General features: G+C 36.9%; 2 protein-coding genes across 3 annotated transcripts in view; one reads left to right on the top strand and one right to left on the bottom strand.

The window, feature by feature from the left end:
• LOC111510348 (uncharacterized) overlaps nt 1–19170 on the bottom strand; it is a 226043-nt gene that overhangs the window by 132634 nt on the left and 74239 nt on the right. The gene's annotated exons all lie outside the window — the stretch shown is intronic.
• On the top strand, nt 7500–8969 carry LOC141480503 (uncharacterized). The gene is made up of 2 exons (XM_074170541.1): nt 7500–8022; nt 8086–8969. The coding sequence occupies exon 2, from the start codon at nt 8090–8092 to the stop codon at nt 8960–8962; it is 873 nt and encodes a 290-aa protein (XP_074026642.1). The 5' UTR covers nt 7500–8022; nt 8086–8089; the 3' UTR covers nt 8963–8969.

The raw sequence follows: 19170 nt of genomic DNA, 5'->3' as shown, positions 1-19170 counted from the left end.
TTAGTCGTTCATTAGTTTTTTCTAGAGATATTCAAAAAGTGAAGTATTGATGAATTGTCGAAATATCAGAATTGATATATCGTATGTATTAGTGTTGAAAAAGTCGATATATTAAAGAGGAATTATGAATTTCTCCCAGCGGGCAACGTGATCCTGTTTTTTTGTTAATCATTTTTTTCACAACATATACCTTATTGATGAATTGTCATATCTCTTTCGACAATTGTTTATGAAGGAAAAACAATTGTCGCTCTTCAACTCGACCAATATTAATAGCAAAAATTCCGATATTTGAGTATTATTGAGATTTATACAGGGGTGAACCTGCTAACTTTATATCAAGTTAGCAGAGCCACCTATTTAAAAAAAATGTTAAAGAGCGACAATTGTTTTTCATTCATAAACAATTGTCGAAAGAGATACGACAATTGATCAATAAGTTGTCTTCTGTAAAAAAATAATTAACAGAAAAACAGATCACTTTCCCTGCTGGGAGAAATTCATAATTTTTCTTTAATATACCTACATACGATATATCAATTCTGCTGTTTCGATAATTAAACAATACTTTTGTTTTTAATCGATCTTTATTTATAAACGATTGTCGAAAGACATACAATTGGTCAATAGATTGCTAGTTGTAAAAAATATTCAACATGATTATAGGATTACAGAAATTGATGAAACAAAAAAAATTATCGATAATTTCCACGTAGATACATTACAAATTTATTTTAGCGCTTTTCACTGGCGATCTTTAAAAAAAATATATACGAAGAAATCAAATATGCCTGTTGCGGTGTTGCCATATGGTTCAAAACATCCATATAATCATTGTGTGTGAATGGCAAGCAGTGAATAGCAACATTTTGTGCTCCTAGTAAAGAGGTAGTTATTGAAAATCAAGTGCGATCTTCAATTTGGTGAAGTCAGAAAATAATTAAGTATGGTAATTACAAGAGAAATCGCCGGTGAAATCAAAAACGCAGTGAATTCAGCACTGAATAAATGTTTATTAGACCAAACATTCATAAAAACCCTGGCAGATACCGTATCCAAGGCTGTCACCGAATCTGTTAATAAAAACCTCCAACAGTTGGAGCAAAAAGTGACTGAACTCAGGAAAGAAATGAATCAAACAAAACAACATAATGACACACAATTGAAAATACTAGAAGGTTCGCTGAAGAAAATTACTGGTGAAAACGAAATGCTTCGTAATAAATCTGACAATACGGAACAGGAAATGAAAAAAAATAATTTACGAATTTTCAACTTACAAGAAAACACTCAAGAAAATACTCGTCAACACATTATTACTTTCTTCTGTTCCAAGCTGGACATCAGTCTAGAAGAAAAGGATATAGACCTCTGCTACCGGATTGGAAAGGATGATAATACAAGAAAACCGAGAGGATATTCATGAAGCTCAAGAATTTCGACAAGAGACAGGAAATATACCATAAAAAAATATTGAAAGGTACAGGAGTCATCATAAGAGAAGATCTTACAAAACATCTTTGAAAAATGTATGGACTGAAAGTGGAAAAATATTCGTTAACATTGACAATAAGGTTATTATTATTAGACATAACGATGACTTTCGTAGAGTATTTCCACAGTAGCTTATATGTAAACAGTATTTTATTTGCTAGGGGCCCAAAAACGGGATTTTGTTTCGAAATCTAAACTATAATTTCCTCCTTTTATATTGTATGAACTTCCTTTTCAGTTCTCTTTATTTTGTAATTTTTTTTTCTTATTTTCTTTCGTCTTATGAAAAATTCAATGCTGGAATTTTTGAACATCCTTGATAACCAAAATGAAATAAAAACAAAAGTTTTCTCTACCTTACATGAATGTATCTCAGAGTATAGAAATGTGATAAAATCGAATTATATCAGTATCTTCCATCTCAATATAAAAAGTATTAACAAACATTTGGATGAGTTACTTGTGTACATTGAAGAAATATCGGATAATATAGATGTTATTATACTTTCTGAAACATGGAATGTTGATGTGGTAAGTGACTTTTCTATTCCTAATTACACAATCTACTACAACGAATCAAAAAGAAATCAGAACGATGGTTTAATAATTTATGTTAAAAATACAATTGCTTCAAACGCGTTCTTAACCCCCATAAATGAAACAAATCTATTAAGAGTCACATTAAGAGGAGTTGAAAGCATACTTCTCAACTTTGTCAAAGTGCGAAATTGAAACTTTCATGGGAGACATTAATATAAATTTGAATAACAAGATCTCAAACGAAGTCAATGATTATGTCAACATTTTAACAGAAAATGGTTATCTTTCATACATAAATGAATCAACTAGAGTAACCAATGAATCAAAGAGTAATCTGGATCACATTTTTGTTAGAAACTGTACAAACTCATAAAATTATTCTTTCAACTCATCAATTATCGAAACCAGTCTATCTGATCATTACACAACTTCATTATGTATCCGCAACGTTAGTCAAAATAATAAAGCTTCACGAACTATATGGGAAAATATCACTATTAAAAAAATTGACTATGAAAAATTAAAGGGCATCCTAACCAATGAAACATTGGCCGATGTTTTACAATGCGAAGATTCCCAAAGTTCATATGATAATTTCATCGACAAATTGAAGCAATATGTGAACCGAGCAACTAAACATCAAGTTATATCAAAAAATAGAAATTATAAACTCGGGATAACTCGGGGTTTGATAAACTCGATAAAAAAAAGAGACGATATGAAAAAAAGGTTGAAGAATAACTATTCAGATGAGTTCAAAAATGAATTTACTGAATATAGAAATGAATTAAATAAATTAATTAAAACAACGAAAAATCAATATTACAAACAGAGGTTACATGAAAACTCAGGTAATTATAAAAAGACGTGGGAAATAAAAAATGAAATCACGAATAACGGAAAAAAAATAAACTATCACCTCTATCAATATGTCAGGTTCAAATGGTGAGGTTTTATCTAACAACAAGATGAAAGTTAACGCATTTAATGATTATTTTGTAAACGTCAGAAAGAGGCTAAAACTATTAATAAGCCTGATAATCTTCCGGAAGACTTTTTGAATGACAAACCTATAGGGCCTACGATACTTTTAGATCCAGTAACGGAAATCGAAATATTGAACATTATCTCCAACATGAAAAGTAATTGTGCTCCAGGGCTTGACGAGATACCAGCGAAGCTAATAAAAAACATTTATCCGTATATTGTAAATACCTTAGTAAATATTATAAACAAAATATTCAAAACGGGTAATATTCCAGTGCAATGGTAAAAATCAGTAGTAACTCCAGTTTATAAAGCAGGAAGTAAAAACGAATTTCAGAATTAGCGACCCAGCTCTGTAAGTAGGGTGCTAATGCCGACTGAACGCCTCCCCCCACCCCTTTTGACCTTGAGACGTCACACGACCTTGAATGACGTCACCTAACCTTGAACGTCGTACACGTAGTATGAGCTTGAATGCGGTGTTTGACCTTGAGTGTGGGGTTTGACCTTGACGTTCGACACTTCGACTACCTTGAGCTTGCTCCATGGCATTGAATGTTGACCTTGAATGAAATCGTGACGTGTACAGAATATACAGTGGGATTAGGCGTTGCGGTGTTTGACCTTGAGTGTGGGGTTTGACATTGACGTTCGTCACTTCGACTACCTTGAGCTTGCTCTGTGGCATTGACTGTTGACCTTGTAGCTCTCATTTGGGTTATGGTGGGGGGGAGGAGTTGGGCTTTTATAAGGAGTGTGGTGTGAACGTTTCACTCATTTCAAATTCTCCTTATCGTACGGTAGATATTTTTATATACAAGATGTATTCGTGCGTTGATTGTAAAAAAAGTTTCACTCGTAGTGACAACCTACGTCGTCATCAGCGGGATTCCTGCACACCCGCAAATGGTGATGGACCTCCAACATCGAAGAGGCAACGGTTGACACCCCCAGCACTTCCAACACTGCAAACATGCGTTTGCTGCAATTTGACTATTGCAAGCGATCAGATGAATGTACATCGGAGGACGTTGCAGCACAGAACAAATGCATGTGTTCAATATGGGGAAGGTGTGAAAATTGTCAATACAGCTTTCAAGTGTCGAATTGTGAGCTACCGAGTGGACAGTGAAAACCACCACATGGATTACCCAACATTCTTCAATGAAATTAAGCAGAAAGTGGTGAAACTACTCGAAGAAGTGTTGGATATCCATAAATGCATGAAAGTGAACATGGAAGTGTTTGGGCGGTACAGTCTGCAAACTAAGGATCTTTCAGACATCAAATCATTTAATAGTTCCAATGAAGTAATTGATCAATCGAATGATTTGGATGTGGTTTATAGCAGTTTTGCAGATAGTTTAACTGTTAAAGCAGCGGAATTTCAAGATCGGGATTCAGGTATGTGATCTAGCCAAAATGTTGATGATGATGGACTTATAGAGAAAATCCATATTTTCAGGTTGGACCATTGAGAAAATTTTGTACTTGGAGGTGAATATCAACAAGTATAGCCCCTTCGGAGGGTCTTCATACATCAAATTGCCAAGGTTCATCGAATTGAAGAAAAGTGTGGTGAATGTTCTTAATCAAGATCAGTGCTGCTTTGCGTGGGCTGTGACTTCAGCTTTATACCCTGCCAGTCAGAAACTTAATGAAATTTCATCATATCCCCACTTCTCAACCGTCTTGAATGTAGCAGGTATGGAATTTCCAGTTAAGTTGAAAGATATTCCTAAGTTTGAGGTTATGAACGATTGCTCTATCAATGTTTATGGGTTGGAAAATGTTTTTAAAAATGGTAGAATTGAATATGAAGTTGTGGGTCCGTTACACTATTCTAAACGTAGATTAAATAGTCATGTTAATCTGTTGATTATTACAGATGATTCTGGTAATAGTCATTATTGTTGGATTAAGGATTTATCGAGACTAGTATCATCACAAATATCTGCCCGTGGTCATAAAAAGTATTTTTGTGATGGTTGTTTATTGTACTTTGATAATGAACGAACTTTATTGCGACATCAGTTGAATGATTGTAATCACATATCGACAACGACACCATCCACAAATTTCAGGGTTGATAAATTTGGTAAAAGGGTACCTGAGAATATTTTGAAATTTGAAAATATCGAGAAACAGTTGAGGGTTCCATTCGTTGTATATGCTGATTTCGAATCTATTCTGAAACCAGTGCATACTAATGAGCCAAATCCTGCTAACTCTTATACAAATCGAACATATCTTCATGAACCATATGCTTTTTCTTACCTCATAAAGTGCTCTTTTGATGATTCTATATCTAAATTTGTACTATATAGAGGTGCTGATGCAGCTAAAGTGTTTGTGTCAAACTTGGAGGCTGATGTCACCAATATTTATCACAAATATTTGAAGAAAGTCATTCCAATGAGTCCATTGACTGATGAGGAAGAGCATGATTTCAATATTGCCGCCACATGTGGTATATGTGGAGAACCATTTGGTGATGGTGATATTAAGGTGCGTGACCACTGCCATCTAACGGGGAAAAAAAGAAATGGAGCTGCACATAGTATTTGTAACCTCAATTTCAAATTGCCCAACTTCATACCCATAATTTTTCATAATCTCAGTGGGTATGACTGTCATTTGTTCATAAAAGAGTTATGCACAAACAAAACAAAAGTTGATGTCATTGCTCAAACTAAAGAAAAGTATGTTTCCTTCACGAAACATATAATTATGGAGAGAATAGTAGATCACAATGGAGTGATGAAAAATAAGTTTTTGAAATTAAGGTTCATCGATAGTTTTAAATTTATGGCTGCTTCCCTTCAAGAGTTAGGTGACAATTTAGATGAAAAACATTTTGTGGAAACAAGAAAATATTTTCCGGAACAGGATAAATTCAAACTTATGAGGCAGAAAGGTGTTTTTCCGTACAGTTTTATCGATTCTTTAGATAAATTAAATTATTCTAGTATACCATCAAAGGTGGACTTTTATGATAAACTAAATGAAAAACATGTTTCTGATGAGGATTATGATAGAGTAAAGCAGGTATGGAACACATTCAATTGTCAAGATTTGGGTGAATATTCTGACATATACCTAAAATCTGATGTTCTACTGTTGTGCGATATTTTTGAAAATTTTAGAAATATGAGTTTAGATACATATAAATTGGATCCTGCTCACTATTTCACTTCTCCAGGTCTTTCTTGGGATGCTATGTTGAAGTATACGGGTGTCAACTTGGAATTATTAACTGATATCGATATGGTGCATTTTCTCCAAAACGGTATACGTGGTGGTGTAAGCCAGTGTTCGGAGAGAAAGCATATTGCAAACAATCAGTTTCTTCCAAATTATAATCCCGAAGAACCTTCATCTTTCATAATGTATTTGGATGCAACAAATCTGTATGGTCATAGCATGTCTCAATCATTACCTTTTGGTGGGTTCACTTGGTTGACCGCCAGTGAAATATGTCAGTTGGATATCAATAGTATTCCAGATGATAGCCCCCAAGGATACATACTTGAAGTAGATGTGCATTACCCTGTCGAGTTACACGATCTACATTCTGATTTACCATTTTTGGTTGAAAGTATTATACCACCTGGTTCAAAGTCCAAAATACCCAAACTTATTCCTAATTTGAATGATAAAAAGAAATATATCGTTCATTATAGGAATTTGAAACAAGCGGTCCGTAATGGTTTGATGGTGATGAAAACTCATAGAATTCTCAGATTCAATCAGTCACCGTGGCTGAAAAAATATATCGATTTAAATACAAATTTGAGAAATAAGGCTACCAATAAGTTTGAGAAGGGTTACTTCAAATTGAATATAAATTCCATATTTGGCAAAACGATGGAAAATGTAAACAATAGAAGAGACATTCGAATTGTCACACATTGGGAATCCATAAGAAGAGGTATGGGTGCCAATGCTTTGATAGCTCGTCCCAATTTCAAAACATTATCCATATTTTCGGAAGACTTTGTCGTCATACATATGGATAAAGTTAAGGTTTGTTATAATAAACCATTGTATTTGGGGTTCAGTATATTGGATATGTCGAAAACAGTCATTTATGATTTTTTCTATGATGTCATCAAAAAACATTACGGACCACAAGCTTCTCTTCTCTATACCGATACGGATTCTTTGATACTGAAAATAATGACGGATAATTTTTATAATTTTATGATTGCAAATGTTGACAAATTTGACACTTCTAACTATAGGTTGGGTAATAAATTCAATGTGCCAGTTAGCAAATCGGTGATTGGAAATATGAAGGATGAACTTCCGAGTGATCCCATCATCAGTTTCCATGGCACCGGTGCGAAAGCATATCATGTACAAAGTGTGTCTGATGAAATAAAGAAAGCAAAAGGTATTAAAAAATCCGTTATAAAAAATCAAATTTCAATTGAAGATTACATTAGGATTGTTGAAACAGGCGGTATAATATTTAGAAAAATGAATGTATTCAGGAGTGATTTACATGATATTTACACGTTGATGTGCAATAAAGTCGCGCTATCACATAATGATGATAAGCGATTCATCATTCCTAATACCACCAAGACATTACCTTGGGGCCACAACGATATTGAATTCTATCAGACAAGTTCCGAACAAAATTTAAGAATTCTTTTGAATGTACTGAAAGATGAAAACAGTATAAGTGACAAGAAATTAAATTTACTCATTGCCTTATTGGAAGAGCAATCGAGTAATTGAATTTTTTCACTCATTATCTGGTTTGTTCAACAAATTGTAAAATTCATACTTGTCGAATATTTCAAACGAATTATCCCACCCCACTTCCACCCCCACTCCCATTCCCACCCGAAGTGGTAGGGAGCATACGGCTATAAAACATGAGGAGGAGGCCACAGTTCATCATTCGATTGCAGTCTTCCTTCGAAAGAAGCAGCCAACCTGAGATACCTGCCAGCCAACTTAGTTGAAGTTGAAAATTCCAAGCAGCTTGATGTAAGTACACACTTCCATACTATTTATATTATATTGTCTAATATTTTCATTTTCTCTTTCTAGAATCATGTCTTTTCTAAGGAATGCTCTGATGACCCCGATTACCACTCTCAGTGAGAGACAGTTGGAGGATGTAGAGCGGAGGAGGGTGGTTGTCCTACAGGACATCATGGTACAACCACCAGCTGCAACACCAGCTGCAGCTCCCATTCCACCACCGGGGATGACTTCCACCCAGGAAGTGGCGGCTCCCATTCCACCACCGGGGATGACTTCCACCCAGGAAGTGGCGGCTCCTGACTTGAAGTTCTTCTTCGAGGACTTCAAACCAACCCCCGAGGAGGAGGAGATTGACCCCCCACCAACTTTGTCGACATTCAGTGGACCGACTTCTTCGTCAGCACCCCAAATCGAAGATTTACTGAATGTCTACAACCCGGACCTGGACGAGTCTCTGGCGGATTTATCGCATCTTCAAAGCTTCTTATCGCCCATCGAACCATTATCCCCCATCGATTCAGGGGATGAGTTCGAGAAACCGGTGAAGAGGGCCAAGAAGATGAAGAAGTCCGCACCTGTGAAGAAGTCCGCACCTGTGAAGGCATCCAAAGCCAAAGGTGGGAGGGGTGGTAAGTTGATTGCTTTTCGCAAAAAGTGTGAAAAGAACTCACCTTACGTTGGTTGGCCTACAGCACCCCTTCCAGTGATGGAGGTGCAGAACTTGGTGGAAGTCATCGCCCAGGTCCATCGGGATGCGTCACCCCCTCCAGTCACCCCCCAGGTCCATCGGAATGCGTCACCCCCTCCAGTCACCCCCCAGGTACGTGTTGAGCATTCCGAACAAGAGGTTGGCCCGGAAAATGTCCTTTCACAGACTGTGGTAGAGGGTAATAAACTCAAAGAGTCTATTACCTATGCACAGTCTGTGAAAAAGAGATAATTGAGGGAAAAGAAGGTTGTGGATGGTTCTGATTCCAGAAAAAGGGCCTTGATGGCGGATATTTCCACCATCGAGGCCCAGAAACTGGAATTAGAGAAGCGACTCTCTATGCTTAGGGCGAAACTTCAAGAAGAAGATTCGCAACAAGGAAAGAGTTTGGTTTACATCCAAAAATATGGACCTCTTGTTCAGGAATGGGATGCCATGTGCCAGGGGTTCCTTAATACCTAACCCCTTTTGTAAATATATTTTTGTTTAGTTTAAGTTAGATGTATGTTTAGAATAAAAAAATTGTAATTTTAGGAATATAATAAAAACTTGCATGTTAATTTTAAGGTTATGAATGTTATGAATGAAAAAATAAAATAAGGAATATTGGAGTGCATATCTATTTTGGTTGTTGCACACAAAATACTGCGTGGTTGGGGCAGTATTTATTCCTTCATTCTAGTCATTTTCTAGTCACATGTAGTATATAGAATAAAATTAGTTAAATAGAATAATTGTATAGAATTTCCATCATTTGAAAGTGTGTGAATTGTAAAATAGTTATTTTTTCTAGAGAATAAATAAAAGTGATTCTAGTAATGCTCTGAGTATAATTCCAAAACTTTTGACACTTCTCTCATCATTACTTCTCTCAACATTATTCAAACAAATTTCATTTATGTGAATGTGTAAAAATAAAATCATGAATCTAATGAATATTATATTGGATTTATTCCCCAATTCTCACATCAATACTTGAATAAATAACCTAGTGGGTCTTTATTTTTCACATATTCCCCCTCCCTTACTCTACCCCACTTTCTTCAAATCATATAAATAAGATTGTATTCTCAATATTCTTCAACTTGTTCGTTCATCATGAATCAAGCAACACCAATTATTCGGGAAGCTGATTCCACCAGTGAACCTCATTTTGCCCCACCAGAGAATTGGTCCTATGGTGACATTCAAGTTGCTGTAGTTGATTCAACATCTCCCGATGATGAATTCGATGGGTATTCAGATACAACAATAGAGCTGAATGAAGAACAAGATGTAACCTCAGACGAAGATGAGTTTGAACATGATGAATTTGCCAGCCCAGAACTTGTGGATCAACTGTGGCTTGAAGATCATCAAATCGCTCCACCAAATATCATCGTGGTGGTTGATTCTCCCGAACCTGACATCATCATTATAGATGATGATGATGATCAGGTAGGTTAGGTTAGGTTTTCCTCGGAGTGCACATAGTACCTGGTTGGTGCACACGGAATGCTGCGTGGATGGGGCAGCATTCAACCTAACCACTCTATTTGGTAGTAGTGAAAAAAATAGGCCTATATCGGTACACCCTTGCGGTGGAACGTTAGTTGTTTCGCTATAAAACGAACTAATTAGAAAATGGAAACAGTTAATCATTATCTTTGAATATCTTTGGAACATTATTTTAATAATGTTGATAAAAATTCGTATCATAAAGAAATTTCAAGCAATGTATATTCGGATAAGTAACGAAGGGAAAGGTTGTATAGGCGATCGCGAAGTGATCGCTTCGCGGCCTGGGGCGCTCAACATCCACCACTTGCATCCGGGGCGCGTTTTTTGCGACCCCCACCTACCCCCCACTCCGCCTCCCACTATACCCCCTCCTGTGCAAGAGTATAAATGTAGGAGTTCCTCAATGTAATCTTCAGTTGAGTAGCTATCGTCAGCATGTCAACATACCAGGAAGCCGATTCCACGACCGGACCCCAGGCGGAAGAACCTACAGCGCCACTCCCGGATCTTCAGTTGGAGGATTCCGATATGGAGAATCCAGATATGGAGGCCGATTCAACCACCACGCCTCATCACCCATCTACATCTTCGGTCCAGGTACTGCATGTGACCAGTACCGAAGACCACTCCGAAGACTCGAGCAGCTCGGATGATGATGACGATCTCTGGGACGACGACGCATTTGCGGAGGAAATGGCGTTTTCTGAGGGTTCGGTGATGTGGCAGTACTTCCCCGGACCCGATGACAGCGACGATGACGACGACTTGTAATCCTTTCCTTTTTTTTCCCTATTTTTTTCCCTATTTCACCCATCCTTTATCCTTCCTCGGAGTACACATTTTGTTTGGTTGGTGTACACGAGACACTGCGTGGTTGGGGCAGTGTCTACCTCCCTCTCTCCTTTCCACCTTTGAAATAAATATTCTGAATTACAATACCAATTACTCTTATTGACTACTCTGAATAAACACCCCTCGAATTTGAAATATTGTCTTATGAAAATTATATTTCCAAATCTTGACATGAATTCTGCAATTTTTCAGATAAGAGAGAGCTAGTATGTTATCAAACAGACTCAAATCCACTCGGACGCTTAAACAATCATTTTTCAATGTGATTTATTTTACAAAGATAAGATATTCAGAGAACTTACATATTCTATAACACATTTGTGCATACCTCATATGTATATGGATGTACATTTTAGAGGTATATCCATATATTACAAACTACTCTTCGTATGATTATGTGACACTCAAAATATTCTATTTCTTTGATTGAGTGATCAATCTTATTATTAGATATCTACACTTTGTTTGTAGCTCTGAAAAGAGCTGTATTTTTGTTGACCCGAAAGTCCACGGTAACTGCTCCGCAGATGGGGTGTTGTTGCAATCTCATTATGAGATATCTACTCTTTGTTTAAATAATGTAGCCCTGAAAAGGGCTGTTTTTTTTTGTTGACCCGAAGGTCCACGGTTACATCTCCAGAGGTGGGGTGTTGTTACATATGATACAGACGGCTATTCTCCTAAAGTTGGTCAAAGGCCTATCACATGCTTTACACCATGTTTGCCCCATCTCCATGAAGCGGGCGGTGTAATGAATGTCGACGTGCTCATAATACCCTCCATTGTTATTCCGCACAGAATAAAAGCGGAAGCAACACCAACACAACTTCTCTATTTCACCGTCAATCGTTTTGATCCTGACATGGCTATCCGTTACACAATACAAATCTAACGGATCATCTAATGTCTCAGTGATATTCAACCACTCAACATTGCCAATAACTACTCCGCTGTCGTCAGTCTCGTGAGTCGAATCTGTTGCGATACCTTCATCTTCTTCTTCAACAAGACCTTCTTCATCATCATCAATATGTAAATCCCCAACACCTTGCTCAATTGCCTCATCGTCTTCGATATTTAAGCCACCTTCTGCACCTTGCTCATTCACCTCATACTGCATATCTCCACCATCATTTTCTTCGTCAACACCCACTATCTGTCCAACGTCTTCAAACTCTTCCACCAGCTCATGGTTATTAATATCTCTCTGAGATAATAATGCTAACACAGCAGCTCTCTGGGCAGACATATTAATGTATTCTTGTGGTGATACTTGAATACTGACTGAAGTTTACAATCACTCACCGATTTTTATATGATTTTTGACAGTGGTGGTGGTAGCTCCCTCCACTCTACCCCACTCTTCACGGTACCTGTTTATAAGAGGGAAACATGGGAGCGTGAGAGTGTAGTTAAATTCATCGATTGAATATTTGTCCATCTATCAGTGAATATGTCTTTCCCTAAAGAGTGGGATACAAAACCGACAATACGCGGCTTTCCAATCAAAATTGGCAAACATATAGTGTGTTACAACTGCCATGGGTATTGGCCTGAAACATATATCAACCCATGTACCGGCCTGTGTCGTAGATGTGTTGTGGCAAGGAATCCAGACCCACTTCGGAAGAGGATAAATGGTTCAACTCTAGAAGTAAGTGACTACCGCCAGCAGTGCAGAGAATGTTCGAAAGAGATTATGTGTAATAATATGGGCATTTCAAGGAATATATGCATAAATTGTGTAGCGACTTGCGATACATTAGTCCAGCGATGTCTACAATGTGGTGAATATAGTGTGGATTGTTGGAACAATTTATGCAGTGCTTGTAGAAATGATTGGCAATTGTGTGAGAATGTCGGCCAATTTCACCCCAACAGAGATGTCCACTTTCGAGAGTGCTGGTGTCTAACCCATGAAGAGCGGATAGAGAGACGGAGGATTCATGGAAATCTTATGCTAACATACACATCTTGAAGTGATTTCAATATGTTGAATTTATGAAAAATAAAACCAATAGTTTACATATTACTTGCATCATTTCTAAGGTTATTATTCTATTTAGTTTTTAATAAATAAAACAATTTTAATACACTATTTTTTTATTTTTTATCTAATATTGAGTACAATCATGATAATGTCATTACACTAAAGAATTTTCATCGATCCATGAGTTGTGATCTTCAGAGAACCCCAGCCACTTTACATAGAGGCGATGTCCTTTTCTTTTTAAAACTCGCTCCACCAAATACGTATTGGGATCTTTCGTTTTATTCAACTCCAGCCCATAAAAACAGCCTTTGATTGGTTGCCCATTCACATCTTCTAATGCATAAGTTATAGGTTCTGTATTATTAACTTTCACAACTTTGAATATTTCAGCTGTAAAATTTGCTGTATAACCTTTATCGAATGCATTTTTATATCTGCTGATTCGAACACTATCCCCAATTTTAAACGTACTTTTTTTACGTTTCACATGTGGACTCTTAGATTCGGCATACATTGACAATTTAGTAGACTGTTTCACATCTGCAGGTTTCATACCAATCGTACGATGAACTTTGTTGTTATACTGACGAGTAATTCTAGGAAGAATGTTCAACCACTTGTAATGACCTTGAAGTGAAAACTCCTTATAAAGCCAACTCTTCAATGTTCTGATTACTCGTTCTGCAATTGCAGCTTTTTTTGTGCTGAATGTTGAGTAATGATTGATGTTGTGTTTCTTCATTAACGATGAGAATTTCGAATTATAGAACTCAGTACCATGATCAGATTGTAAATTTTTTGGAGTATATTTAGCATCTTTCAACACGCTTGCCATAGCTGCAGTAACTGAATCACCAGTTTTATTCTTCAACGGCCTTGACCATACAAACTTTGAATAACAGTTGATAACTATGAGGATGTACCTACATCCCTCATTTTCTTTAGAATATGGTTGCATTTCCATCAAATCCATCTGCCACAAGTCAGAAAAACCCTTTATTATTGTCTTCCGACGGGGGAAATTTCGACGCGCCGGCTTGTGTATTTCTTTCACAACCTGCCATTTTGCATTACTCATATTACTGCTCTAAGACTTCTTCAAGATGATAAAATTGAGGAATCACTTTTCTACTGTTCAGGTGCAAGTGTAACGATTGACTATTAAACTTCAATGACTCGCTCAGTAAAAGTATCAACCAACTTAGCTATTATGTCAGTTCGCTTTTCCACATTACTCAATTGATCAGCTAATGCAGAAGTGATGAGTGCATTTTTGTCAATGATTATTTGCACCTCATTATGTTTTGAATCAATATGTTTTCCGATGTTACGTAGCGTTGATGCAATGAATTCTTGGAAATACTTCAGGGTTGTCTCATTGACTTTTCTAATGTGATCGTCAACATATCCTTTAGTAACAGAATCTTTACTGTCTACAGGTTCACCAACATTTTGAAACCGCTTATTCTGAATATCATAATCACCATTTGGCGTGAGAATGAATCCAACACCAGATCTTCCAACTATTGGTTTACTAACACCACCTCTTCTACGACCAAATTTATCAATTGTGGTATGCATAGTTAGATCGTTTGTGATCGACTGAGCCAGTTTCACACATCATGTTCATGATATTGCGGTCAATAGACTAATCCTTCTTCACGTAATTCCTCAATTATGGCTAATATTTCATTATCATGTCCGGTATGTCCAGCCAGTCGTGAACTCCAAAGTAGTCGAAGGCGATCAATCAATTCTTCGAGTTCATTCCAATAAACATAATCTGTATGCTTATTTCTGATATATTTTTTCTGGGTGGGTATTTTGATCATGCCAGCACCTTCTCTACTAGGGTTTCCATTGGATAATAATGGTAGGATTATTTCTCTATATTTCTTCCAATTATTCGATAGAAGACCTTGTTTTCTCTCATTGTATTTATATGCAGCCTTTGTTAATTTGAGTATATCACCATATGTGGTCATATCGGAAGAGGGGATATTTCTCGATGGTACTTTCATGAATATCAAGTTATATAGTTTTGGAGTGCCCTGATAAGAGCCAATAGTTTTACCATTTTTCATAAACACAATTTTCTCATCGATAAATTCCACATCAGCTACTCCCATTTGTAAATTTCCCGTTTCAGTGTTCATGTGTACTCCAAAGACTGTATCGTAAGAGGGATTTCCTGATAGTAACTTTTTTATATGCTTTTGTACTTCATCACCATCATCGAATACATTAGGTGATTGTGAATCTAAAGTTGTCAATTGAGAGGTTTGAAGATCCTTCGAGGAAGCCCCTTCAAATTTCGGTTTCCACTCACTTTCAATTATAGTTTTGGCTGTTAATGGTGTAGCAGGCTTTGTTTTCTGCATCACTTGATTCATTTGAGATGCTCCTTCAGTATTGGCTGATATTACTTTCAAAGGTGTTATTATTGGCTCATAGATCCTCTCGAGTGCTGATTGATCACCTAGACGACTACTTTTGATATAATTGAATTTCTTCCGAACGGCATTCGTTGCTTCAATTAACTTTCTTTTTAAACATATTTCATCATCATTTTTTCCCTCCATAATTCACTCCAAGAATTTGTATAATGAAGTGTTATCTCCACTATCTAGCACTCAAGTGATTCAATTCTTCAAGAACGTCAAGGATATATGAAAGCGTCGAATCCTTTTCGATAACGTCCATTTACCACTTCTTGATCCTTATCAATTACTAAAAATCCATATTTATCTTCCCAACATCTCGCACACATATCTTGAAATTGCTTATATGTTACATCTGGTGATACATGGTCGGAAAAAATATGATTGAGATTCATATCATCTTGTTTGAACATTACGATAAAATTTGCATTATCTCGTATCAATTGTTTCGGAACTCGTGAATATGTTTGGGCTAAATAGAAACAATCCACATTTTTATGACGACCCATACTGAAATATGATCGTATAACATCCTGTTTCTCGCACATAACATCATCAAAAATGAATATCGAATCAGGTTTGGCGTCTGAAGGCTCTACTATTTCACCTGCATTATTGGCAAAAGTGTAAAAACCCAACCCTTCGATTGGAGATAATACTTCACGTAAATACTCGTATTTAGGTTGATAAAGAGACTTTGAATAAAGATAAACATTTGCGAATCGTAATCCTAGAGGATGCGTTAGCAAAGAAATCATAACATTTGTCTTGCCACAGTTAGAAGGTCCAATAATCAGGCCGCGAATAGAAAGTGGAAGTAAAGATCCGTGACGTTGTTTGACACCGCTTCCCGATCCACCACCCACTTTTTCATCGAAATTATCGATGGAAAATTGCTGCTTCTGCTTCAATATGCGCATTGTATGACAGTTGGAGACTATATAAGCAGGGTTCCACATCGATTCCTTTATTTAAATAGGGGTTATGAGTCGATGCAGATCTACTGAATTGCATTCAAATAAAACTGGTAGAGGATTGATCAATTCCCTCATCAATAATCTACCATTTGAATTACACTTACCTGGCTATCAGTATTGCGGTCCGGGCACCAAATTGCAGAAAAGATTGTTGAGAGGTGATTCGGGTGTCAATCAGCTGGATTTTGCATGCAAAAAACACGATATTGCATATTCACAGAACCCCGATAATCTTGCAGCTAGACACATAGCGGATAAGGAGCTTGCAGAAAGTGCTTGGAATCGTGTCAAAGCAAAAGACGCTACTATTGGAGAAAAAGGAGCTGCTTGGCTAGTTACGAATATAATGAAAGGGAAACGCCGATTTGGTATGGGTTGTGACTCATCTCCCAAGCAGTCACACATTCCGAAGAAAAAGCGTTCTATTAAGAAAAAAAAAGTTAAAAAAATATTGAAAGCTTCTAAGGTGATAGCTTTTGGTTCTGGGATCGTTCAGAAAGTGCGTGATGTTCTACACAAAGCGGGTGGAAGTGAATTTGTTGTCAAAAATTCTAAAAGAGCAGCTGAAATTGCACTCAAAGCAGCACGCAAATATATGAGGGCTGCAGGTGGGAAAAAGAAAATTCGCACACCGCGAATCATACCGATTCCTAAAATTGGTGGAATACTACCACTCATTCCAATTTTTGCTGGTTTATCAGCACTAGGTAGTTTAGCCGGTGCTACTGCTGGTATAACGAAAGCAGTTCAAGCAGCAAAAGCGAGTAGGGAGCAGTTGAGTGAGACAAATCGCCATAATAAACACATGGAGGCAATTGCTATAGGTAAACAAGGAAGTGGTATCTACTTGAAGCCTTACCGCAAAGGATTAGGAGTCTATTTGAAACCTCAAAATTCAAAAAACTCATAAATTTGCTACCTAAAAGAGCTCTCTCCAATATAGACCTCAACTATTACGCTAAGAAAATGACGATTCCATATTTTCGGGGGGTATACATGCATGACGATTTACCAAAATCAGGACCACTCCGATATGAATCTGCCATAGTAAATTTGGATAGTCGACATGGTCAAGGGACACATTGGGTAGCATATAGAAAAAGGGAACTTCGATAAAATATTTTGATAGTTTTGGCGATTTACCCCCTCCCAAAGAACTGATTCACTATTTTTATATGGGTTCGAATCCTATTAATACTATCACATATAACTATAAGCGTGAACAACGATTCAACACAGTATGGTGTGGCCATTTGTGTTTGAAGTTTCTTCAGAACAAGACATGGAGTTAACACCAGTACAGGATAGGGAGAGTATCAAGAGGATGAGTCATTCATTGATCGCATATTCCAGAGTACGCACTTTACAAAAAATGAGTAAAGAACAACTCGCTGATATGCCAAAAGAGGTGTTGATTGGGTGTGCATCACATGAAATTGCATCTGTATGGGATAAGTTACCACAAAACCTACAAAATGATATTGATGTCTTGAAGTATCAGTACTGTCAAGAACATTACAATGATTCCAGCGGTAGCAGTAGTAATTCCGATATGAATGATGGTCCACCTACAAGAAAAATTTTTTGTTGTTATTGTAAAGTGAATGATGTGAATGTAGTCACACATAATGATATGGATAGACCACCGAAAAAGCGACGATTGGTCCACAATTTCTGCTGTCAGCAATAAAAAGACATGAATCATCGAAAATTCGTCAGTCATGTCACGCACGTTTTCATTGTCGGGATACTCTAGCGATACCAATAGTAATTATGGTCTGGGATTACATGGTTTCTACTCCTACAATTCCATATTCAATGTAGATGCTAAGAATAATGTTATCGGCTATTCGAAGACAATTATCTCACCCCCCACTATTATAAAAATTCCACCTGGGGCATATGAAATTGATGAAATTAATAAGGTGATTCAAAGATTCATGAAATCCAAAGAAGTGCAACTAGAAAATGGAATTGAAGAAAATATCGACGAAGTATTTCTCCTACGTGCAAACAACAACACTCTGAAATGTGAAATGCGATCGAAATATTACATTCATCTCAAACATGAAAACAGCATTGCTGAACTTCTAGGGTTCGATGACAATGTTTTCAATTGTGGTGAAATACATGAATCAACATTGCCCGTGAATATCAATAAGGTGAGGATTATTCGTGTGGATTGTAATGTCACAGCTGGAGCATATTCGAATGGCGATGAAATCCATAGCATCTTTGAATTTGATATTGATGTAGAGCCCGGTTACAAACTCACCAAGGAGCCACAAAATATTATTTATATGCCAATCCGACCTGGTGGTCGTCAGTACCTCGACAATATCACTCTTCGCATATTGGATGATAATGGTAATCTGATCAATTTCAATGGTGAAAAAATAATAGTCAAATTGGAATTGATAAAGCTATAATAATCATCATTTTTCATATATTTATTCACAACATCGACGACAGTCATTAGTAACAATCATCGTTTCTCATACGTTGATTCAGAACATCGATGACTGTCATTAGTGTATCATAAAGAAAATGAGTAAAGGAAGCATCGACAGGTTTGGTCGCAGAAGTAAGGCAGTTTCAAATACTGTTTTGCGTGGGCAGCCTGGAGTTGGTTTCAAATTAACAACCGATGGAAACTTTGATATGGCAAATAAACGT

The sequence above is a fragment of the Leptinotarsa decemlineata genome, unplaced genomic scaffold (assembly GCF_025532065.1).
Source record: "Leptinotarsa decemlineata unplaced genomic scaffold, Ldec_3_MD MMD2_P_RNA_scaffold_9, whole genome shotgun sequence".
NCBI lineage: Eukaryota > Metazoa > Arthropoda > Insecta > Coleoptera > Chrysomelidae > Leptinotarsa > Leptinotarsa decemlineata.
Note: the sequence above shows the minus strand (reverse complement) of the source record. Positions and strands in the feature narration are given on the sequence as shown.